The sequence below is a fragment of the Spinacia oleracea genome, chromosome 1 (assembly GCF_020520425.1).
Source record: "Spinacia oleracea cultivar Varoflay chromosome 1, BTI_SOV_V1, whole genome shotgun sequence".
NCBI lineage: Eukaryota > Viridiplantae > Streptophyta > Magnoliopsida > Caryophyllales > Amaranthaceae > Spinacia > Spinacia oleracea.
In genome coordinates, this window is record NC_079487.1 from 87,778,554 (window position 1) to 87,804,560 (window position 26,007).

General features: G+C 38.0%; 2 protein-coding genes across 2 annotated transcripts; both read left to right on the plus strand.

Annotated features, from left to right (window-relative positions):
* Positions 1 to 6,668: 6,668 nt before the first annotated feature.
* On the plus strand, positions 6,669 to 14,592 carry LOC110791912 (glutamate receptor 2.8). The gene is made up of 5 exons (XM_021996683.2): positions 6,669 to 7,087; positions 11,247 to 12,586; positions 12,699 to 13,011; positions 13,160 to 13,566; positions 13,644 to 14,592. Exons 1-5 carry the CDS (start codon positions 6,787 to 6,789, stop codon positions 14,178 to 14,180), a joined length of 2,898 nt encoding a protein of 965 aa, XP_021852375.1. The 5' UTR covers positions 6,669 to 6,786; the 3' UTR covers positions 14,181 to 14,592.
* A 343-nt stretch (positions 14,593 to 14,935) lies between these two features.
* Positions 14,936 to 18,609, plus strand: LOC110791911 (glutamate receptor 2.1). The gene is made up of 5 exons (XM_021996682.2): positions 14,936 to 15,403; positions 15,586 to 16,880; positions 16,976 to 17,285; positions 17,388 to 17,794; positions 17,935 to 18,609. The coding sequence occupies exons 1-5, from the start codon at positions 15,106 to 15,108 to the stop codon at positions 18,499 to 18,501; spliced, it is 2,877 nt and encodes a 958-aa protein (XP_021852374.1). The 5' UTR covers positions 14,936 to 15,105; the 3' UTR covers positions 18,502 to 18,609.
* Positions 18,610 to 26,007: the final 7,398 nt, after the last annotated feature.

The window sequence follows — 26,007 nt, forward strand, 5'->3', positions numbered from 1 at the left end:
GAGGTCCTCAACTGGAACCAACCGACTCTGAGGAAGACGACTGCCCGAGTCCCTAGGGGACGTCACCATCACGTCCCTGAAGAGAAGACTGCGAAGAAGTGCCAGCAGTGGTGTCCCCTTCCGAGGCAACCTTCCGAGCTTGGTGCTCCTTAGCAGCTTCTTCACGCTCCCTAGAAGCGTCATCCCTGTCAGCCTGACATTCCACCAGGTTGTCCTCAACCTCGAGCCACTTAGGCACATGCTCAGCCCACTTAAAATCGTGCATGTGCTTGGCAAACATCCGACGAGCGCCGAGGATCCCTTCCCAGTACTGATCCTGGAACTGCTCGGCAGTATACATAAGGGCCTTCTCCTCCTCGAGTCGACGAACCCTGGCCTTAAGCTCATCAGCCTCATGTTCGAGCACAGGGATCCGTTCGAGGGCAGTGTTGAACTTCTGGGCACTCTCCCAAAGGCGTAGGATGACATCATCCTTGCTCTTCAGCGCGGCCTCAAAGCCAATCTTCTCCTCAGCTCTCTCCTTCTGGGCAGCCTCGTGCTCCCGAGCGTCAGCCTCCATCTTCGAACGCAGATCAGCGACCCCTTTGCCAAAGAGCTCGAGAGTAGCCGTCTGCTCCCGAGTAAACTCGGCAACCAAGCCCCTCGCCTCTTGAAGCTCGGCAAGGAGAGTGTTCATCTTCTCGTCCAGAAGAGGAACATCGTGGTTGTAGCGCTCGTCGAAACGGGTCAATCGTGCCTCGTCGGAGTACTGGCACTCAGCAGCAAAAGAGGACCAGAAGTGCGCCTGCGCAAAGAAAAAAAGAGAGGAGAAGTGAATACCAAGAACGCGAGAACAAAGCTTGCGAAAAGTAGAGTAACATTTACTTTACCTCGTTCAAATGAAACTGAGCCATTTGAGTGGGATGGTTCGCCTCCTCCCCAGGAATCCGCCAGTCAGGAATTCCCCGAAGCATGTTCTCCCTAGCCGCACCGGGACCGATCATAGACTCGGGATGAGCTTCGGGATCTTCCCCCAAAACAGACTTCCGAGCAAAACGGGCCATGGTCTCCCGAACTCTTTGAGGCACCCTCCTAATGGGAACATCGAAAGACGGGTAAGCCAAGCGCTCCAAAACCGAGGTAGAGGTGGATCCCAACGTCTCGCGGAACTTCCTCTTCGCCCCGCGCTGGCGAGCAAGCTCGTCACCCACAGAAGCTGCAACCTCGGCGCCCTTGCTAGCCGAAGGACTCCCATCAGCGTTTCCCGAGGAAGTAAGGTCCACTACTACCTTTGGAGAAGCTAACAAAGAATCCTCAGCTCCAGCAGCAGCAGCATCCTCGGCACCAGTAACCTCGGAGGAACCGAGAGGGGGGTCAACCTCAAACTTCTCCACCATAGGAGTAATATCAGCAACGGCCCCCCCCCCCCCCCCACCGGAGTCAAAGGCTTCAGAGGCGAGAGTTGAAACGCCTCCTCGACCAAAGGCTGATTCACGGGCTCGTCCTGCACCAGAATCGCCACGCTCTTCAGTTTCTGGCCTGGGAGCGGAAGCTTGCCACGAAGTCCCTTTGGTGGTGGACCCATCTCTCCTCTTTGCCGAGCCAAGTAACGCTCACCCGCTTCGGCAAGACTTGGATCCTCAGCAACGACCTGCCGAATTCTCTCCTCAGTCAGATAAGGACGACGGCTCAAAAACTCGAGAACTTCGGGACTAGGGGTTACCTTCGACGAAGAAGCGACTTTCTTCTTCAACTTCGAAGGAGACCTCTCCTTTCTTTGCTTCTTAGGAGAAGTCTCTTTCTCCGAAGCTTTCCTCTTCTTTAGCTTCTTCGAATCCTACAAAAAAAAGGGAGGCGGGTGAGCAACGACCAAAATGCCGAAGAAGGCAAGCAGAGTGCGAATGCAAGATCGCTTACCTCGGGAGCAGCGAAAGATGGAGGAGACGAAGCAGAGGAAATGACAGGCGCAGCAGCTGTTACCTCTGGTCCCTAAGAAAAACAGACACCGAAGACAGGGTCAAAATCAAGACCACAAGAACCCACAGAGCCGAAGTCTAAACAAAATGAACGAACTAATCATCGTTACCTGATCAGAGGTAGTTACCAATTCAGGAAGCACTGTCCGCCTTGGGACAGATCCTCCAGGGTTATGAGAATCACAAGGGTCGGCTCGAACGTCTTCCAGATGCGCAAGAGCGTGAACCGAGAACTCGTGATCCTCGAGCTTCGGCTACCGAGGATTCTGCGCTTTGAAATCGTAGGGAGGGCAACGAACGAGAACCCCTTCGCCGTTGAGCTGGTAACCAAGCACCGCAGGGTCAACAACTTTCTCGCCTTGATCTGCACAAAAAAGAAGAGATAGAAAAGATGAGATTCAAACGGGTAAAGAAAGGGGAGGTCAACACCCCAACTGAAGCACGATCTCAGCAAAGAAAACCTCACCCCTGTCATATATCCTACTGAGACCAGCAGCAGCGAGGATGACCTCCCGTGTGATATAATGCAGGTTCGGAAGCCAATACATCAGCTCCCGAGCCGTCTTGGCTTTAAACCACTCCAGCTGCATGGCGTGGTCAGGATTCTCTCGATCAACAGGGCCAACCCGCGACATCGAAGGGTCCGGCTTCACGAACCACTTCGGCGGCGAGAAATAATGAGGATGCCTCGGATCAACGGGAACACGGACCAACAGCCATCGCTCTTTCCACCCGTGGACCGAGGATACATACGGAAAAGCGGTCATATAAAGATCCTCGCCTTTCCGTTTGTTCTTGTTGGTGATGGCCCACCAACCAGCCTCGGCATTCGCGTTCCTCATGAGCTCATGCATCTCTTTGAAAACCTCGACTGACGGCTCGTAGCCGAGGTAATCGCACATCTAGCGATACCCCACAAGATGGCGCATGGACTTCGGGGTCAACTGACCCAATGAGACGTTGTAATCCTCCAACACACGGGCGATGAACGGATCCAAGGGGAACCGAAGCCCGAAGTCGAAGTGGTGGAGATACACATGAACGTATTCCGGAGGAGTACGAGTCACCCTCGCATTTTTCTGCTTCGGGAGCTCGCACCAATAGCCCAAGGCATGTTGAATTCCATATAAATCCTCGGCAAGCCGATGATACCTCCCTTTCTTGGCATCCACCAGCCACTTCCCATCAACTGCCACTCCATCCGGGCCAGCAATCTCGGACTTGTCCTCGTAGAGGCTAGCAAGCCTCCCCAAAGGATCAACCTCCTCCCACCGCCTCGGAAAGAGCGAGCGGATAGGAAATCGACCCGTCACACCAGCCCCCTGGCTCGACTCGGCACGGACCTCGTTCCCCGAGCTCTCTCCAACACCAACCCCGGGAGCAACCCTGTCCTCCTCATCACTAGAGGAGGACACCACATCGGATTTCTTTTTCCATCTTCCCCCAGCCATGGTGAGATAGAGAACGCCGAAGATACACAGAAAGGAGTAGAAAAAGAAGGAGGCAGAAACGAAAACAAATTACCTTTCCGGAAGCGGAAAACGCTGATGAAGAGAACGAAGTCAAGTCTCGAAGCAAATTCGCAATGAATGTGCAAAGATCTGAAGAAAACACCCAAAGAAATCACCGGAATTCTGAAGATATGAAAAACGTTTGAGTGAATAAAGTATGAAATGAGGAAAAAGATGCGGTATTTATAGGCCACGTCCTAAAAACCGCCCAACTTCCACTCTCCACACTTGTCACTCATCCACGAACTCACATCATCTTCCCTTCGAAAAAAGAGAGAACCTTTGGACTTCCCACAGTTGGAAACCCACCCATTTAATTCTAAATGGGCCGGGTCTGGGGGGGCATGTTGTTTGGGCTCCCAATTGAATACCAATTGGGCCATTAAGTCCAAAGCCCAAAGGCTCACAACAACAACATCAAACCCACTACAGTCCAAAAGGCTATTCAGCCGCCAATCAAGGCCCAAGGCCCACTTGCAATAAATGACCTAAGGGGATTTATCTTACAAACACTATAAATAAGTCGTCATGACTCACTTACCAAGGTACGTCCATTTCAAGCCTTAAGACTACTCTTCTAGAGAACTTCTCTCTCTACAATCCGAGCATTGTTCTTACTTAGGCATCGGAGGGACTTTCCTCGGAAACACCCCCAAGGCTAGTAACTTGTTTATTGTGCAGGTTGATTTGGACACGACACATTCGAGCTAGCAAGATCTTCAACACACACAAAAGGGCCTTCATTCAAAGCCCATTGTTTCATCCACTTCAACACCGGAACAGGTTGTTCTGGTCATTTAGAGTTTTAATTATCATTAGGTTGTTCTACATTTAGGTTTTTTGGTACTGCATTTAGTACTTGCCATTTTAAATATCAACAAGAGAGAAAAAAAACTAACAAAACAAAAAAGTATTACTCCTTAAAAACTTTAGTCAATTTAAATAATAAGGGTTTTTGCCAAAAAGGATCTTTTATAAACGTTTTTTTGCGAGAAATGACCTTTTATGACGAAATTGGTGAAACGGGACGTAAAACATAATTTTTTTTGTTGATTGGGACCTTTTACCGATTTCTTGGAGTTGACCCAAGATTCCGGCAACGACTTTGACACGTGGCAACCGGAGAAGGCCACGTGTCCATTTAATGATTAAAAAAAAAAGTTTGCCCAAAAAAAAAAAAAAAATCGATTTTTTTTTTTGCAACAATCGATTTTTTTTTTGCCCCAAATCGACTTTTTTTTTTTTGCCCCGAATCGATATTTTTTTTTTGCCCCAAATCGAAATTGATTTTTTTGCCCCAAATCGATATATTTTTTTTGCCCCAATTCTCCCTCCAAAATCCCAACTGCCTTTCGTCACTGAAATTGTCTGCCACAAATTGGTATTCATAGCCACACGAAGCAGGTTTGCTATTTTTTCCCCTCAAATTCCTCCTCAATTGTTCTAATTTTGCGTCGAACAAATTAGGGTTCTTCGCAAAATTGGGGAAAAAAAAAATTCGATTTGATTGGGCCAAAAAAAAAACGATAATTTTTTTGTTTTTTGGCAAATATTTTTTTTTAGTCATTAAATGGACACGTGGCATTCTCCGGTTGGCACGTGTCAAAGTCGTTGCCGGAATCTTGGGTCAACTCCAAGAAACCGGTAAAAGGTCCCAATCAACAAAATTTTTAATGTTTTAGGTCCCATTTCACCAATTTCGTCATAAAAGGTCCTTTTTCGCAAAAAAACGTTTATAAAAGGTCCTTTTTGGCAAAAAATCCAAATAATAATACCATGAATAAAGAAGGAAACTAAAATTAATGATCTATTTACTAATTTTATAAAAATCCCTCTTCTCAAAAATAAAAAATAAAAAATCCCGTGCTAATGCACGGGCACAGACTAGTGACATATTTATTGTCTTTCATTCTCACTTTTTAGTGAGTTGATGATGTGTCAACAAATTAATGGTGTTGTACAAGAGAATCTTGTACATTAGGTGTACATGTAGTCTTTTCCTGATGTATACTCCCTCCATATTTTCAAAAGAGATATACAACAAATAATTTTAGGAGAGTGAGTTGAATTTATTAAATTAAGATTAAAGTGGGGTAGTGGGTGAATTATTTATTATAGTAAAAAGATGATGTGAGTAAGTGTGGGGACCACAAAAATGAGAGAAATATTAATATAATGGAAGTGGGAATCAAAACGTGTCAAAAAGGGAAGTGTATCTCTTTTCAAAGTACAGTCGTTTAAGGAAAGTGTATCTATTTTTAAAATACAGAGGAAGTATAACTAAATTACACTATCCGTGCATCCGGGTATAAAGCTAGTTACAAAAAAAAGAGTTGATATAAAAAAATATAAATTGTGACTAATTAATTAATCAAATATTAGATTATATAATAATAAAAAAAGTCAAATCTATTACTATATACTAAAACAGACACTACTACATACTAAAACAGACACCAGGAATGACACGTGTCAATTCCTGGTGCGATTTTTTCCCGCCAAAAACCACTTTCCTAAAAAAGTGTATCTGTTTTATTTTATTTTTATTCTCTACCTTTTTTTTTTTATAAACTACTCCTTATTCATGTATATATGGAAACAAATTTTAGTTTATAAATTATGGCAATAATAGATACGACGTAATAATAATTATTCTAAATTGGTAATATTTTAGTCAAAACGTTATATTAATAATGGAAAATATATCACTCATTATTTTGGTCAAATTGTCATATTAGCATTTTAAATATGCATATTAAATAAATAAATTTAAACGAGTATGTTAAAAATGTTATAACTATGCAGTAATTTGGGAGATATTCAGTTAAATATTTTGAAAAAAAATATCAAAATCCATGCGTGCACGGGATCTAATCTAGTTAATACTATTAGCATATAAACAGTGTACTCCCTCTGTCCCTTAATACTCGACCTGTTTTGACCGGACACGCTTGTCGATGCACAATTTTGATCACCAATTTCTTTAACTACATATTATAAAAACTTATAAAAATATTAATATTTTGAAAATATACATTAAGATTAAGCCAACAATATATTATATACTAACATTTATTTTCATATATTAGAAATAAAATAGGGTCAAAGTGAATTATGTGAATAGTGCAAAAAGTCAAAATAGGTCAAATATTAAGGGACGGAGGGAGTAATACTCAAAGTGATGTATGGTCCGTAAATTTTGTTGGTTTGACAAATTCCTTGTACAGGTTGGCAGTAGCAAGAAAGACTAGTCTCCTGTTGAGTATATAAGTATATAACCAAGTCCAGATAATTTGGAGCATAATCTAAAAAAAAAAAAGATGGTCATAATTAAGTTAACTCAAACATTATCAACAATAATAACATATTCATATTTACTCAATCTCTGTCTGAATAACTCACAATGGTTGTCCTTGTCCTTGTCCATGGCTGCTGCCCAAGAAATACAAGTGAAGGTTGGGGTTGTGTTAGACACGGACACCATAGAAGGGAAGATAGGATTGAGCTGCATAAACATCGCGATTTCGGACTTCTATGCTGTTCATCCTGAGTTCAACACCAGGATTGTTCTTCATGTTAGAGACTCCAAGAATCGTGATATTGTTATGGCCGCAGCTGCTGGTACGTACCCATGCCAATAATACTTTCATATATTATTGGTGTTGATTTATGTTCTTAATAATTAGTTAGCTTTTTGTAGGGGTCTTTTCATGATTTTGACTTTCATGATTTTTAAAAGTAGTTGATTGGCAACAAGAGTGAACTAGGTTTTAGTATTCCTTCTCGAGCTTCTATTTCTTCCGTTAAAGGAGATTCGAGAAAAGATGGAATAGGAAGACGTATTTCCAGAACAAAGAAGATACGGGTTGAGAAGAGGAAGTTAGCAAAGTTAGACAAGATTGGAATGAGCATATATGGCAAGGGAGTTATCCTTAGCTAAGCTAGTTTCAAGAAATATAACAAATGTGCGGATGGTCCACAATATATATCCGTTTATAAAATATCGCATCATTTTGATTTTACGCTATCCCACTATAACTTTGACAATTTTTGTAATTTATAAGTAAGAAAATTGTAATCATGTAAGATCGGTTGAAATGGGAGTTTACCCATAACTTACTCACTCACTCGCAAATTACAATATTTCAATACTTCCTCTATTTCGTAAATATTGCACCATTGTTGACTTTTACTCTTTCAATACACTACTTTGATTCTTAATATCCCAAATTATGTATAAATAAAAATCATAAAAGAATGATATTTAGAAAATATATATCGATACGAATCTAACAGGACTTCATTTGACAACAATGTTTTTAATTATGAATTACAAAAATGGCCAAAGTTGTAGTACAAATAGTGCAAAAATCAAAATAGGACAATATTTAAGGAATAGATGAAGTATTAGTTTCCATCTACTTACATTATTGGACAATTTATAACAACTTTTATTTCCACTTATTACCCCACCATCATATTCACCAAAATTCTTTAATTACTATACAAATAGTAACTATAAAGATTAGTTAGGAACAGAGGTATTACAAAATCTTAACGAAATGAACTGAATTTTTGTAGTTTTAAAATGAGAAAGTTGACTATTATGTCCTTGTTGCCTTAGACATGTGGGATGAGATGTGATGGTGTGTAATAGAGCTGTCAAAAACTGATCCGATCCGAGAAACCGACCTGAACCGACCTGGATTTTTAAGGACTCGGATCCGACCCGATACCCGAAATTTTGTTAAAATAGAAAACCGGTAACCGGACCGTACCCAACCCGTTAAAACCGAAGACCGATTTCGACCCGTTAATGCATGACCCGGACCCGAACCTGTTACCTGACCGAAATATAACCGATAACAAAACTAAGTCAGCTTACCCGACCGAAAAATGACCCGAACCGATTCAACACTCGACCCGATGTCAACCCAAAACCGATTATAACCCGATGAAACCTGTTATTGACTCAATTCGTGATAACCCGTTACCTGAATTTACGTGACCTGTTGACAACCCGATTTGTCATTTACCTAATTAAATAATAACTTAAAGGATTTTTTTGGTATTTACTACCTTAAAAATACACCACTTTTGTATTTACTACCTTATGAAATTTTTATTTTAAATTACTACCTTAAAGTTCCAATTTTTATGTATTTACTACCATTTTACAGTTTTCTCATTTTAAAATTGAGATATCTCTTTCGTTTCTTAATCATTTAGTGATTCAAAACCCATTATTCTCATTTATGTGCAAGGATTCCATATGTATCTTGCTTTTAACATTATATAAAATGTAAAACTAATTAAATATTATTTGTAAAATTTTAAAATATTTAATGAATTATCAAACGAATTATTTAGAAATGTCGTTCACAATGAAATCCCTATAGAAAAAGGAAAATAATGAACTTTGAATCACTTTAAACGATTAAGAAACGAAAGAGATATCTTATTTCTAAAATGAAAAAACTGTAAATTGGTAGTAAATAAATAAAAATTGAAAGTTTAAGGTAGTAATTTAAAATAAATTTTTTATAAGGTAGTATATACCAAAATTTCCTAACTTAAATCAAGTTAATATTATCTTTTATAATTACTAATCTAGAACAAGTGAAAAGCGTGAAACCAAATTTAACCAAATTTATAAAAGTTAATTATAAGGTTAAAACTTGACTAATCCTAATAGCTATCGTACCCGGTCTTAACCCGTGTCCGATAGTGAACCCGACCTGAATTTTAACCGACCCGGTAATTATCCGATCCGAACTTGACCCGACTCGTTAAGACCCGAACCCGTAATTGTACTCGACTAGAAAAAGACCCGACCCGAACCCGAACCGAACCGAACCCGACCTATACCGAAATGGAAAAATAACCCGACATGACCCGATAAATTTTCAACCTGACCGAACCCGACCTGAACCCGACTTGCACCCGGTGATAAAATGACCCGACAAGACCCGACCAGATCATGACCCCAGACCCGAGATGACCAGACCCGGACCCGATTCGAGTAACCGTTTTGACAGCTCTAGTGTGTAATGGCGCCAAAGGGGTATTTTCCGTTATCACATTGCGTATGAGTTGTGGGTAATGTACTGATGTACGTACGTGTATGATAATTTAATTTGAAAGAAGGAAAATTTGCCAAATACAACCTAATAAAGTTCTCTATTTGCCAATTACAACCTCAAATTTCTAATTTTGCCAATTACAACCCTAAACTTGTACATTTATTTTAAATTACAACCCGAAACCATTTTCCGGCAAAAATCACCGGAAAATGACGTCATAACGTTATTAAAAAAATTTGAAGTACACAAAAAAAATATTTTTACGATTATTTTATATTTTTTGTGTTAATTCTTATTTATCGATTTGATTTTTTTATAGAAAATATGTAACTATTTTTTTTGATAACATTATAACATCATCTTCCGGTGATTTTTGCCGGAAAATAATTTCGGGTTGTAATTTAAAATGGATGTATAAGTTTAAGGTTGTAATTGACAAAAATAGAAATTTGAGATTATAATTGGCAAATAGAAAACTTTATTAGGTTGTATTTCACAAATTTTCCTCAAAAGAAAGATGATGTGTAAAAGAAAGTACTATCTTGTATTGACTAGAAGAAAAGTCGCGAATAAGTGGTGGTGAACCACAAAATGGTATAATTCCAAGTCAATAGTCATTTGGTGATTTGGTCTCATATTGGTGAAGAGAGAGAGACAAATATTATTCAACTCAATGAAACTATCTTAGCTTTGGCATTAAGGTACCAACAAATATTCAAACAATTCTCAATAAAAGTAAAGCAATTTTCAAGCAAGCAATTGTTTAGTGAAATCGGATAAACTAATTTAATATCAGAAACTATAAGATTACACAATCTTGTTAGAAAATAAAAAAAGTCATTGATAAACTGAAGAAAATTATTTTATAGGTTTAGATTAGATCAGTTCAAATCATATCAGATCAAATAAGATAAAGAGAAATAAAGTGAACTAAATAAGGTCTTAGTGTTTATAAATTAACGTGAGACTGTGTCATATGTAAGTTAAAATTATGTATTTTTTATAATCGAAATAGACTAAAGAAGATTCTTGTCGTATTCTAACCAAGCTAGTTAGCGTTCTCTGACACCTCTCCGTACCCTAGGTGCTTCCGTGCGTGTCTAACGACACACAACCACACAAGCCCTCCACGCACGGACATACAGAGTGGCAGGATAGCAATGTATTTATGCTTCGTGTTTGATTTTGCAAATGAACTTTCATAGTAATTTGTAAGCAAACAATGTAAAATGTAAATGCTTATTTGGAGGGTTGGTGTGCCTAAGTGGTTCACTTGTGTGTCATGGTATACAATATAAGGGAGTATCGAGCAATAACAACACTAACAAGTAACGGAGCTTCTTCGTTGTAGGCATGTAGCCAAGGTGTTCGACGAATTTCCTCTGAGAGCTTCTTGATTTGCATGTCTGCATGCTTTATATCTATTGGAAGCTCTTTTATTCCATTTATTGCTGGAACTGAAAACTGACATAAAATGTTTAGTGTGGCTATGTGGCATATTCCACAATTGACATCATTCCTAATTAAGGAGTATTTTTGTGCACAATGCTTAGTTTGTGTAACAGTAGTAGTCATTGTTGATTTGTTGAGATTGCAAAGCTTGAATTTTGATGTAAATCTCAGGTTGTATTATTGGTTTTTGGTACTTTGTTGAATTGCTTCTACTTAGACTTGTTTCTTCACATTTTATAATACAGTTTTGGATTTACTTAAGAATGAGCAAGTGGCAGCAATCATCGGTCCAGAAACATCTCCAGAGGCTCAATTTGTTATCAATCTTGGAGACAAAGCTCAAGTTCCCATTGTTTCTTACTCTTCTACAAGCCCTTTACTTTCTCCCTCACAAAACCCGTATTTTGTTCGAGCAACACAGGATGATTCCTACCAAGTACAACCCATTGGTGCACTTATACAAGCTTTTGGATGGAGGGAAGTTGTTCCTGTCTATGTGGCTGATGACTTTGGTGGTGGGATCATACCTTTCTTGGCTGATAAACTGCAACAGATTGAGACCCGCATCCCCTATAGAAGTGTCATTCCATCATCTGCCACCAATGATCGATTAGAATTAGAGCTTTACAGGTTGAAGTCTATGTCCACTCGTGTCTTCATAGTTCATATGGAAGCTTCTCTAGGATCTCGGCTGTTTTTGAAAGCAAAAGAGCTTGGAATGATGAGCCAAGAGTATGTATGGATCATCACCGATGCAATGGCCAATGTCTTGGAGTCTTTGGATCCCGCAGTAATACAGTCCATGCAGGGAGTATTAGGAGTGAAGACTTATGTAACCAAAACAAGGGAGCTGAATTTTTTTATTGACAGATGGAAAACTAAATTTCAACAAGAAAACCCTGTCCTTATTAATGCAGGAATGACCATTGATGGACTTCGGGCTTATGATGCAACCGTTGCTCTTGCTAGAGCTGTGGAAGAAGTTGGTATTAATAACTTCACATTTCAGAGAGCTGGGAATGCAGCCAATTTATCAACTGATATTTCTGATATTAGAGTCTCTCAGTATGGTCAACAATTACTCCAATCAATACTAAGGTCGAGGTTTACGGGACTTGTAGGCGATTTTACTCTAGACCAAGGGCAGCTGCAACATTCGACCTTTCAAGTTATAAATGTATGGGGCAATCAAGAGAAAGAAGTTAGTTTCTGGACTCAATCTACTGGATTTGTTAAAACACTAACTTCGGCAAACAGCCGTAAACATGCCTTTGCTAAGGCTAGCCTTGCGTCCATCATATGGCCGGGAGGCTCTAAATCTGCTCCTAAAGGTTGGGTAGTTTCACCAAATGGAAACAGGTTAAAGATTGGTGTTCCAATTAAGAATGGTTTCCGTCAATTTGTGACAGTCACTCAAGATCCTGCCACCAATAAAACAAAAGTTACAGGCTATTGCATTGACGTCTTTGATGCTGTAATGAGTAAACTCCCATACTCTGTACTTTACGACTATTTCCCTTTCACAGAGCAAGAAGGTGAACCTACTAATAGCTATAATACTCTGGTTTCTCAAGTCTACCTTAAGGTAATGTACAACATTTATATGAATCATCCAGAATCCAGACTCTGCATTGTTTTCTTTTGACTGGAAATAATGCTAGTTTAATTTGCTAATATACGTTGTTATCCGTGTGCAGAACTTTGATGCAGTGGTGGGAGATATAACAATTCGTGCAAAAAGGTCGTTGCATGTTGATTTTACGTTGCCTTATACTGAGTCTGGTGTTGTAATGATTGTACCTATGAAAAGCAATAAGAAAATTCGAGCCTGGCTGTTTGTCAAACCTTTGACCTGGGAACTATGGGTTGCGGCCTTCTGCTCCTTCATTTTCATTGCATTTGTAGTATGGGTACTTGAGCATCGAATAAATGAAGATTTCAGAGGACCACCAGGGCATCAAGCTGGAACAAGTTTATATTACTCATTCTCAACATTGGTTTTCTCACACAGTAAGTCGGTCAGTTTATCTTCCCATATTTTATAATACAATCTTTTCGATCACAACTTATTGTGGAACTCGGTAGTTTTTTCATTTACACTTCTAACTGATTAAGTTTTCATGAAGTGACAAGTCTTCTTGCTTCTGCAACTGTTCAGGTTTTAATGTGTTCAGCAACCTAACAAGGTTTGTGGTCATTATTTGGGTTTTCGTGGTGCTCATCCTTATACAAAGCTACACTGCCAACTTGGCGTCCTTGCTGACAGTGCAACAACTTCAACCCACCATCAGAGACATTAAAGAGCTGATAAAAAGAGGGGAGACTGTTGGGTTTCAAGAAGGCTCCTTTGTTGAACAATCTCTAATAGAGATGAACTTTAGTCCCTTGAACCTAAAGTCTTATAATACCACAGACCAACTGCACCAACTTTTAGAAAAGGGGACAGAAAAAGGAGGCATTGCTGCAGCATTTGATGAACTTCCATATGTGAAGGTTTTTCTTGCAGAATATGGCTCCAGATATACTGTAGTACCGCCAACATATAAGACTGATGGCTTTGGATTTGTAAGCCCGTACTCCTCTCTTGTCTCTGCTGCTTTGGAGTACGTTGTGATATTAATTTTAATGCTCCTTGTTCACAGGTTTTCCCCAAAGGTTCTCCTCTTGGTTCAGATGTCTCCCATGAAGTGCTAACTGTAACAGAGGGAAAAGAAATGATAGAATTGGAGAAGAAGTGGTTTAAGGACACGGATTGTCAAGATTTAGGTGCTTCATTGTCTTCAACTAGTCTTGGTCTTGACAGTTTTTGGGGCTTATTTACAATTGCAGGCGCTGCAGCATTGTTTGCTCTCATTGTATCCTTGGCAGGCTTCCTAAAAGAGCATAGAACTGTGTTATCTGATGGTAGTGCCTCAGTTTGGACCAGAATAAGGACACTGATGAAGGTTTATGACCAAAAGAATCTCAGCTCTCATACTTTCAGGAAAAGTCCACAACAAGATCTAAATTTTCTAGGTACACCATCAAATAGTTCATATCCACAAAGTCCATCAAGTTATTGGCACAATTCAGAAAGAGGCTTTAATAATGATGGACAATCAACTCCTTCGTCAGAAAGAACGGATCTCAATTCAATTAGGCTGGAAAATTTGAAGAATATTGCTAATGAAAATGCTTAGGTTGGGTATACTCGAGTATGGTAGAATGAAACTTTTGTGAAGGTTTAAAGACTGATGTAGCTTCTTCAGGTATGTGCAGAGAGATCATGCATGTAAATATACCGCAAAGCTTATGTTATTAGATATAGGCATGATTCCATTCTTAGTTCTCAGTGTAACACAAGATACTAGTAAGATAAGAGTTTTTACATGACCGCATCCTAAAAATGTCCGAAAACCTGGCTTTCATGGTCATGACATGCACAGAAGAGAGATATGATTGTTTTAGTTTAATAACAATGTATACTTATGCAATGTGTATATTAGGATACTGTCTTAGCATTAGACTATTCATTTTTCACAAAATTGTATTGAATTATACAAATTAATCTCTAATATCAAATTGAAGTATTCAATTTCTCTGTTTGGATGCTACAAAGATTACTGTCTGATTTACTGTTTTTGGTTCGGGTATTCCAGTAAATTGAATTGCATAAGTTTAGTTTACACTTTCAAAGAGAATACAGTTTCCAAATGAGTTTGATTTGGTCCTCTGGAAGTATCAAAGAACTCGGCTGACAAATAAGAATCTAACATCTTCCACAGTTATTGTCGTCCTCAAGTTTAAATGTGAACACATTTAAACGGAAATTAAGGTGCTACTGCATACTCCAAGCCTCCAACCAACTTGATAACTCAGGATCATGCTGGAAAAGTCATAATTGTCAACACTCGATCACTTGTCCTGGTCTAATCTTCTAAAGTGGTCCCTACGTAAGTTCTGTTAAATAACATTGCATAACTTTTTACAGCAATGTAAATCAGTATTGTCCTCTTATTCTTCCTACCTTTGACAAGGTGACATTAAAACCATGAAACTAGCTGCTGAAGAAATAAAATGAGACCTTGACTCTTCGATTCTGGCTTTGTTCTTAGTTTACATAAAATGAAAGCTTATAGGTTGAGAGGATTGCCGTTGTGGATCTTTCTCTTGTTCTTTGCTTTTTACTGCTCTGTGCAAGCTGAGGTAGCAGCCCAGGAGATACTGAAGAATAATAATAATACAGTGGCCGTAAATATTGGGGTGATTTATGAAGAAGGTAACAAGTTAGGGAAGATGGGGTTGAACTGCATAAAGTTAGGCCTTTCTGACTTTTATAACTCTCATCAAAGCTACAACACCAGAATAGTTCTCAATATCAGGGTATATCCAAAGGATAGTGGTGTTGGTGCAGCCGCGGCTGGTATGTAATTCATCGTTAATTATTCTTCACTTCCTCATCATGCATTCTTTCAATTTTTATATAATTCACTATAAACATCTAGTACTAATGCTAAAGATGTTTCTTTTTGTTTACTGTAATGCTTTTTTCTTTGCACTTTCTGAATAAATTATTGCATTCAAATATATATCTCTCGTTGTCAGCTTTGTATCTTCTTAAACATGCTCAAGTGAAGGCAATAATGGGGCCAATAACATCAATGGAGGCTGAGTTTGTAATACGTTTAGGAGAAGAAGCTCAAGTCCCCGTGCTTTCATATTCAGCAACAAGTCCTTTTCTTTCTTCCATCCAAAGCTCCTACTTCATCCGTACAGCGCAAGATAATTTGCCTCAAGCAAAAGCCATAAGTGCTCTTGTCAAAGCTTTTAAATGGCGAGAAATTGTTCCTGTCTACATAAACAGTGATTATGGAACAGGCTTTATACCTTACTTGGCTGATGCTTTACAGGAAATTGATGTTCGTATTCCTTACCATGGTGTCATACCTTGGTTTGCCACTGATGAACAGATTTGCGAACAGTTGTACAAGTTGAAGAATATGTCGACAAGAGTGTTTGTAGTACACATGTCTCCTGATCTTGCTTCTCGCCTTTTCTTGAGAGTGAATGAGCTGGAAATGATGGATGAGGGATATGTTTGGATTACAACAACTTCCATAAACAATGAATTAGGCTCAGTAAGTCATAACGTTGTTCAGTATATGCAAGGAGTGATTGGCTTAAAGAATTATGTCAAACAATCAAACAAATTGAGAGAATTTGAGAATCGGTGGGATACAAAGTTTGGAAATATGAAGCTCGGTATAATGGGACTTTGGGCCTATGATGCAGCTTGTGCACTTGCCAGAGCAGTGGAAGCAGTTGCAAAATCAGACTCTGGTTTCCGAAAGAAGAAAATGTCAGCAAACTTAACTGATCTGGATACGTTGGGAGTTTCCTCTATTGGGCCAAAACTTTTACAGACACTTGTTAATACTAACTTCAGTGGCCTTAATGGAGAATACAGTCTTCTTGACAGGCAACTAGAAGCCTCAACCTTGATAATCATAAATGTGATTGGTAGTGGTAGTAGAGACATTGGATTCTGGAATTCTGAAAAAGGGCTAGTGCGAAATTTGAATTCTTCTAATAACAGGTTGAAAGCAATTATTTGGCCAGGAGAAATAACATCAGTTCCAAAAGGATGGACAGTTCCAGCTGGTAGGACCAAGTTAAGAGTTGGAGTTCCTGTAAAACCTGTTTATGAAGAACTTGTGAATGTGACGCGAGATAGAAGCATTGGAGCCAACAAATATAATGTTAAAGGTTTCTGCATTGATGTATTTGAGGCTGTTATGGATAATCTCCAGTACTCTGGGCTTTATGAATATTATCCATTTCCAAATCCTGACGAATCTACTAAATCCTATGATGATATGGTCTACCAGGTCTTCCTTCAGGTAGAGTTTAAATGGACTTGTATTATTATTCACAGTTTTCTTTCGTAAACTACAAAATAATGACTCCGATCCTGATATAGGCTATATTTTTGCAGAATTATGACATTGTGGTGGGAGACATTACCATAATTGCAAACAGATCAGCATATGTTGATTTTTCACTTCCATACACTCAGTCTGGAGTGACAATGGTGGCTCCTGTTAGAAATGAGAGGCGAAGTGCATGGGTGTTTTTTATGCCATTAACTTGGGATTTGTGGGTGGCTAGTTTATCTGCATTCACTTTCATAGCTTTTGCAATTTGGGTCCTTGAACACCGGATAAACGAAGAATTTCGTGGACCTGCATCACATCAGGCTGGCACTAGTCTCTTTTACTCCTTCTCCTTGCTGGTTTTTGCCCAAAGTTTGTACCCCACTTCAAGTCTCTAATTTCAGCAGTTGCATCAGAATGTGAATCATATTGAATCATATTAATGTCTAATATTATTATCTGTTATGTGTGTAGGAGAGAATGTGTTGAGTAACTTGGCCAGATTTGTTGTGATCATTTGGGTCTTTGTAGTGTTTGTCTTAACTCAAAGCTACACCGCCAGCTTGACTTCAATGTTAACTGTTCAACAGCTGCGGCCTAGCGTTACAGATGTACACGATCTAATAAGCAAAGGGGCTTATGTAGGGTTTCAAGAGGGTTCCTTTATTCAAGGATTCTTAAAACATAAGGGTTTTCATGAATCAAAACTCGTTTCCTACAACTCATCAGAGCATTTAGATAACCTTCTATCAAAAGGTAGCATGAATGGGGGCATTGCTGTTGTTTTCGACGAAATTCCCTATATGAAGCTTTTCCTTGCAAAATATTCCTCCAAATATATGATGCTTCAACCTATATACAAGGCAGAAGGCTTTGGATTTGTAAGTTGTTCCTGCACATAAACCTTATATTTAACCTGTGTTTCTATGCTTGATGTTTGCTGAATTTAACTTAATTTACTGATTAAGCTTGAAATTATACTTAACTAGTTTTTAACAAGTTAACGTTATGTGGGCTGTAGGCTTTTCCTAAAGGTTCACCCTTAGTAGCTGATGTTTCAAGAGCAATATTAACTGTAACAGAAGGAGATGGTATGCTGGAAATGGAGAAAGTATGGGGTATGCAACTGTATAATACTTCAGATGAAGGAAACAAGGTAGCAGCCTCTAGCAGCCTGAGTCTTGAAAGTTTCTGGGGGCTATTCCTCATTGCAGGAGTTGCTTCAGGACTTTCTCTTATCATCTTCACAACAACATTCCTATATAAAAAAAGGGATATCTGGCTTTACTCTAATGCTTCAATATGGAAAAAAGTACAAGATCTAGCTGAAGCCTTTGTGCAACGAGATATGGCATCTCATACTTTCAGGAAAACTGATGTACAACATAATACAAGAACTTTGAAAACTGATATTTTCAACCCCAGCGGTGACAATACTGATTCCCCTCCCAGGCCATCAGTTTTTTCAGATGGGGCAGAAGATGACTTGGTCATTTCTGCAGAATCAACTCCATCTGATCACCATGTGCAGACGGCTTCAGCAGAAACTATAGCACCTAGCCTTTTATCAAATCATCAACATGATTAAAGGGTTAAAGCATTAGCTGTAGAATGTCTGTAATGGACAGGGAAAACAATTGACTTAATGTTTTACACAAGATGATTATTTCAAATGAATATGAATGCATTTAACTAACTTTTGTTTTTCAGGAAAAGGAAATTTCATTTTTTACAGGTGCATGTTTCAGCCGTGTTCCAAACATCCAACCCATTCAACTTACTGATATTGCCTAGCTTCTTTTTTTTTTTTCCCTCTTTCACATAGGAGTTGTTTTTTTCATCCATTACAAATTAACAATATATGAGGAGTTTACTATTTTATTTTTATGACCAAGTCCTTATTGCCTTACAATGACACACATGTTAGCCTCGATTCTCGATGGGGTATGTTCATATGTACATCAAAGGGCGGTAATGCATGGAGTAAAATTTTGATTACTGGTCTCTATTGACTAAACATAATGATAATATTAAGGAAAAAATGAATATAAAAATACAACATTTAAGCGATCTGCTTAAAAAAAATCGACTTTAGGACCTATCTTCTTTTAAAGAGCTCTCCTTTTACAATAACTTGCTACAATAAGTAATAAATTACAACATTTTTTAATCGAAATTTGGTGAAACACTACCAAGTTTAGTTTGCTTGACTAACACTACCATTTGACGTTTGTCGTTAATGTTTTCCGTATTTGGAACCCAATACAACCGTTATTTAATATGGCAAATGCACAGAGCTGTTTAAAAAATAGAAGAAATACATGACGTAAAACATTAACGGAAAACGTCAAATAATAGTGTTAGTCAAACAAGCCAAACCAATAAGGTAGTTAAATTTTAAAAAAGTTTAAAAGGTGGCAATTCACAAAACCTCCAAACTTAAAGGTAGTGTTTCACAAAATTTCATTGTTTAATCTTCTTGTTAATTTTATAAAGAAAAAGTGTTTAATTTGTCCGGTGGGTTTTCATAATACCTATTATAGCAAGTCATTGTTTAGGCTTTTAAAAGAAGATAAGGCCCTGTTATTTTGTACTTAATTTCAGTTTCAGGACTATGTTTCAGTTCAGTTTAGTTCGATTTAATTTAATTCGATTTAATGGACTATGTTTCAGTTCAGTTTAGTTCGATTTAATTTAATTCGATTTAATTTAATTCAACTTCTTCTTCTTCTTCTTCTTCTTCTTCTTCTTCTTCTGCTTCTTCTTCTTCTTCTTCTTCTTCTTCTTCTTCTTATTATTATTATTATTATTATTGTTATTATTATTGTTATTATTTTTATTATTATTGTTATTCTTATTATTATTATTATTATTATTATTATTATTATTATTGTTATTATTATTATTATTATTATTATAATTATAATAATAATTATTATTATTATTATTATTATTATTATTGTTATTGTTATTATTATTATTATTATTATTATTATTATTATTATTATTATTGTTATTGTTATTATTGTTATTATTGTTATTATTGTTATTATTATTATTATTATTGTTATTATTGTTGTTATTATTATTATTATTATTGTTATTATTGTTATTATTATTGTTATTCTTATTGTTATTCTTATTGTTATTATTATTGTTATTCTTATTATTATTATTATTATTGTTATTATTATTGTTATTCTTATTATTATTATTATTGTTATTATTATTGTTATTATTTTTACTACTATTTTTCTACTTATTAGTTAGTTATTAATTTTTTTTATTAATTATCACTACTAATTATTATTTATTTATTATATACGTAGTACTTATTACTTATTACTTATTACTTATTACTTATTCAGTTCAATTCAGTTAAGTTAAGTTCAGCTCAAAAGAATAGGGCCTATGTCTAAAATGTTGCGTTATTCTTAGTTAAACGTAAAGTCAACATGTAGACACTTAATTCGTGTTTCCCCTAATGTGATGATGAAGATACTATTATCCTTGATAGGTGGTTGGTGCAACTCCGTGTGGAAGTCCCAATTGCTAAAGTATATTCCAAAATCCAAAATCCAAAGTCCATTTCCTGAGTCCGTTCCCATTACGGAACTCGGTACAAAATTCAATTTCCAAAATTCAATTTCAAAATCCAAACACAATCTCACCCAATGGACCTCTCCATTGTTTTACAAGGCCCTTTCCAGTCAAAATGACATTAAGCAATCCAAAAACGGAAGCCGACCCACAAAATCGAGCATGCCGGGCCCCATCCCGTAAAACCGAGTCCAAACACAAAATCCGAATTAAAAAAAAAGGCGTGTTTTTAGACGCAAACCCAAGCCTTAACCTCCAAGAAAACACTATCCGCCAAATTCGTACAAATCGTACGAAGGTACAACAATACAAAACAAACCAAGCACGGTGTCATCGTCCTTGTTTTGGCGGATTCTGGGACACGTCACCAGCGCCAGGCACTGGACCTGCGCTGGGCGCTGGTGGTCTTGGCGTTTAGCCGCTTAATCCCCTATATAAACCCTCATTTCCACACCAACTAGGAGGGCAGATTTCTAATACAACGTTATAATCTCCAATTTTCCTTTCAAAATCAAATACAAAATTCAAGTTCAAATCTACAATTTCCATTACAATTTCCAAAATACTTAACCAATTGGGAGCACTAATCGGAAAACTAACCCAATCCTAAATAGGTAATTCTGAATCCCTAATCAAATCATTATGATGCTTTCTACTCTTCTACATTTCTAAAATTCAATATACAATTCCAAGGATGTTGTCATTTGAGTTCATACTCATGACTAACTAGGAAACATGTCCAAAAGTGCCATCTTTGGGGAGGTTTTCACTCTTGAAACTCTTCCCAAATGATTTCCTAAGCACATTTTTAATATCAACATGCAAGATTCAAGCTTTATTTTCGAAAATGATTAGTAAAGTGATGAGCTTTCATACTTGAAAAGTTTCTCCTTTACAACAATCACCATACAATTTTACAAAATACAAATCTTTTCAAAGTTCAAGGATGTATGGAAAAGTGCAAACCCTTTTCCAAACTAGAACACATGAACATGCAATTCTTTATGTTCAAATACAAGTTCTATTTTCAATATTAAATGATGTTTGAGTGAGATCAACTTCTCCTTAAACTAGAATCAATTTCAAGTTATGGAGCATATTAAAGGTGAGGCCTTTTTAGTATTAAAAGGTCTAATCTTTATGAACCAAGTCTCCTCATTTCAATTTTCAATACTCAAGTTCAATATTCAAGTTCTATTATAATAATCAAAATCAAGGATGCTTTATGATGAGCAACTTATCTAAAGTTGAGATTGTTAGAGAATTGAATCCGTGTCGGGCACACTTATTATTAAGTAGTTGTTTGGCGTTCGGATCTCAAGTACAATAATACAATTTCATTATCGTCATTTCAATAATGTCATTTCAATAATGTCATTTCAATATCGTCATTTCAATATCGCACTTTCTATACCGCAATTTCAATATCGCACTTTCAATATCCCATTTCAATAACGCACTTTCAATATCACACCTTTATTTTTGCAATTTCAATTCCGCACTCTTTACTCACCTTTTTTAAGGTGATGTGATTTTGTACGCATTTCAATAATTCCTTCATTTCTTGTGATGATCCTTTACATGTTTATTGCTTTCATCACCTACATGCTAAATTCAACAACATACAAAAGGTTACATCACGCTTAACAAAGATAATTTTTGGACAAACCGACCTTAGGTTCCTTCAATTAACTTTAAAGCAAAGTGATCACATACAAATAGAAATTTCGATGTTCTAAAATGCATGATCCAACCGACTTAGTGTCATGATTAGGATTTCTCGAAAACAATCCTTGTCTTGTATTCGGATGTACTTTTAAAGCTTGCCAAATAAGCGGTTTGTTCCCGTGCCCGAATCTCACCCATTCGGTTTCTAAGATTCAATGCCTTATCCACAAGAGTCAACTTTGGTATTTCCAAACCAGACCCTTAAATATTGTTTGGTGGCCAATCCTTCGAAATTCAAAATCTCAAAACCCGTAGGGGAAAAAAACCACGTGCAGGAAAATTTACAAAACACCCCCTACAATCTGACGACTCCACTGGGGACTTCTAAATTCTAATTCGATTATGCGAGCAGTCCATGAGCAACCTTCCACTACCACGCTCAAGTTCTGGATGCCAGCAGTAGCGCTGGGCGCAGGCCCCTGTGTCAGGCGTTGCTGTCTGCATTCAACACAGTGGCTTCCAGTGCTTGGCTGCCCATTCTGCCCAAGTATTCGAGTGGGAGTTCAATTCAGATTTTGAATTTCGAAGAACGCTCCCAAACCTCGAGAACGAATGCTGAAAAACAAGATTTTCAAGTACAATATTCGAGTACAATTGTGATTTCTAAGCATGGCATGCATATTTTCAAAAACCGTACTTGTGGAAAACGAATTTCTACCTTGCCCAACATAAATGTGTTCTACATTAGGGTTAGCCCCGGGGGCAACGAAATGGCCACTCTTCATATGGTTCCTGACCAAAGTGGACCATTTCCGCGCCTACCGAAACTTGACATTTGCTTGACGTTCCCGACGTCAAGTATGGAGGTCGTCCGCCAACCAACACCTCCCCCATGAGGAGGTGAAACAGTTGTTGCCGGATCCGCCTCTTAGTCAAGCACCCTTTTGACACCCAAGGCCGACCACTTGCATCATACAAAACTCAGATCGACCTTAGGTTGAGAACTTTGCATGTCGCATTCATATTCATGCTAGTGTGACAACGTGCTATTTGTGCATTGTGTGGGCGTCTTTGCACGCATGAATGGCTAACCTCGAGTTCTAGCTTTGCCAAACCATTAGTCTCCAACTAGGAAACCTAACCCCTAGGAGCATCATTCAAACCTCATGCATCTAAAATTGCCGATTTAGGGTCTTTTATGAGTTCCACTCCATTTGATTTAAAAACCCTAAACACGCCTCACGCACAAAGCCAAATTCTAAATTTCAAATTTCAATCCAACGGCGTCATAATGCTGGATTTTCAAGTCCAATTTCCAAATCCAAATTTCAAGTTCCAATCCAACGGCGTCATAATGCCGGACTTTCAATTCAAACTTTCAAATCAAAATTTCAAATTCAAATCCAACGGCGTCATAATGCCGGATTTTCAATTCGAATTTCCAATTCAGAATTTCCAAATTTCAATCCAATGGCGTCATAATGCCGGATTTTCAATTCAAACTTTCAAATCCAAGTCCTATGTTCAAAATCTCAAGTTCAAATTTCCAAATCCATGATGACGTAATGCCAAAATTTCAAGTCTCAAATCTCTATTCAAAACCTTTCAAAAATCGAGTTCCAATCCTAAGCTCAAATGCCTAGACCCATGGCGGCCTAATGCCGGGTTTTCAAGTTCCAAAAATTCCAGCACCTTCAAAATTTAAAATTCAAAGCCTCATCTTCTATACAAAACTCCTCTTTTCAAATCCCAAGTTCAAACTCCAAATAAAACTCAAGTTTCGAATTCGCTTTCAAGTTACAAAGATTCTTGTCACCATTGCTCCCAAATACAAAATTCAAAAGCATTTCCAATGGGTTGAAATCCCCCTAAAATATTTCCAAATTCGATCGGGTTGAAAATCCCCAGAAATAATACAAAATCTAATCTTTTCGATCGGGTTGAAATTCCCTTGAAATAATACAAGATCCAATTTCATTCCTAGCGGGAAATAATAGAAAATCCAATCTTTTCGATCGGATTGAAACTCCCTTGAAATAATACAAGATCCAATTTCATTCCAAACGGATTGAAATTCCCTTGAAATAATACAAGATCCAATTTCATTTCTCACGGTTTGAAATTCCCTTGAAATAATCCAAACCCCATACAAATTCCATCGGGTTGAAAACCCCTAGAAATAATACAAATTCGATTTCCAAAAAATATTTCCAATGGGTTGAAAATCCCTAGAAATAGTACAAAGTCCAATGGGTGGAAATTCCCCTAAAATACTCCAAACTCTTTCAATGGGTTGAAACTCCCCAGAAATAATACATATCCGATTTCTATACTCTTTCAATGGGTGGAAATTCCCCTAAAATATTCCAAATCCTACAATGGGTTGAAATTCCCTTGAAATATTCCAAATTCAATTTTGGGCTGAAATTCCCTTGAAATATTCAAAATCAAAATGGGTTGAAATTCCCTTGAAATATTCAAAAACCAATGGGTTGAAATTCCCCTAAAATAGTTCCAACGGGTTGCAAATCCCGGAATAAATATACAAAATCCAATTGGGTCAAAATTTCGTTTTGATATTCCAAGTTCTAATGCTGGGTTGCAAATCCCTAGAAATAGTACAAGGAGGAAGCCTCCACAAAAGAATGAAGTTCCTTTAAAAAATATTTCCAACAGGTTGTAAGTCCCGATACAAGTACAAATTCTTATACAAATCCTAATAGGTTGAAATCGCTTTGAAATATTTCCAATGGGTTGCAAACCCCAATACAAGTACAAAATCCAAAATCCTGAATCTTCGGAGTGGCACTTAGAGTCAAGTCTAGGTCTCATTCATGGCATGCATATCATACCATGAGTCGGGAAATTCAAGTTCAAAATCCAAGTCATGTGTCAAATATGTGTCAAATAGGTGCTCGGACTCATTCTCTCAAAAAGGCAATTCAAGATGACTTCATTGGCAACAGTCGTAGCTGAGCTCTATGACCGTGTTGAGGAGGCTGAGGCTCGCATAAGGGCTTTCGAAGACAATCAAGGAACTCTTTTCAATGCAGTGGGTCCTTTTGAAGTAGAAGAGATCCTTCACACCCCTGCAAACTATCTCAACAACCTGGATCTTACACTTGGCCATGTGCAATCTAATGTGGCAAATGAAGATTTAGAGTCCGAGTTCATTACTGGGCTACCTCAAGAAGACATATGTGGAATATGAGCTAGCGACGATGAAGATGTATACCATTGTCCTCCTATCGAGAATATTTCTGATGATGAATGTCAAGAAATTATGAACGCCGATTGGTACTTGGGCACTAAGACAGAGAACAGTGTTCAGGTCATGACTCGATTCGGCCGAATCCAAGAGCTAGTCAACAGGGAAATACCGGCAACTAATATCCCTCCACCAGTTGAAGAAAATTCCTTGATCAAACAATTGAAACGTACGAGAGTAGAGGTTAATATCTGGCAGCTCATGGCTTCCTCTGTTGAGCATCGCACTGCTCTGATCAATGCTCTAGCCAAGCCGAATTTCACCCCGGAAGTTACTTCTGATGAACTGGTCGGGTTACTAACAAATCTGGAAGAAGGGATTACCTTTACAAATGAGGACCTCCCACCTGAGGGGGCGAGCCATTACAAGGCGCTCTATCTGACCATTGAATACAAAGATAAAATCATCCCCATGACTCTAGTGGATAATGGATCAACCATCAATGTGTGTTCTCTTCGCACTGCTGAAAATTTGGGCTTCACTCCTAGTGACTTTTCTAGCTCCTCCCACGATGTTCGCGCCTATGACAACACTCGCCGGGAAATAACGGGGACTCTC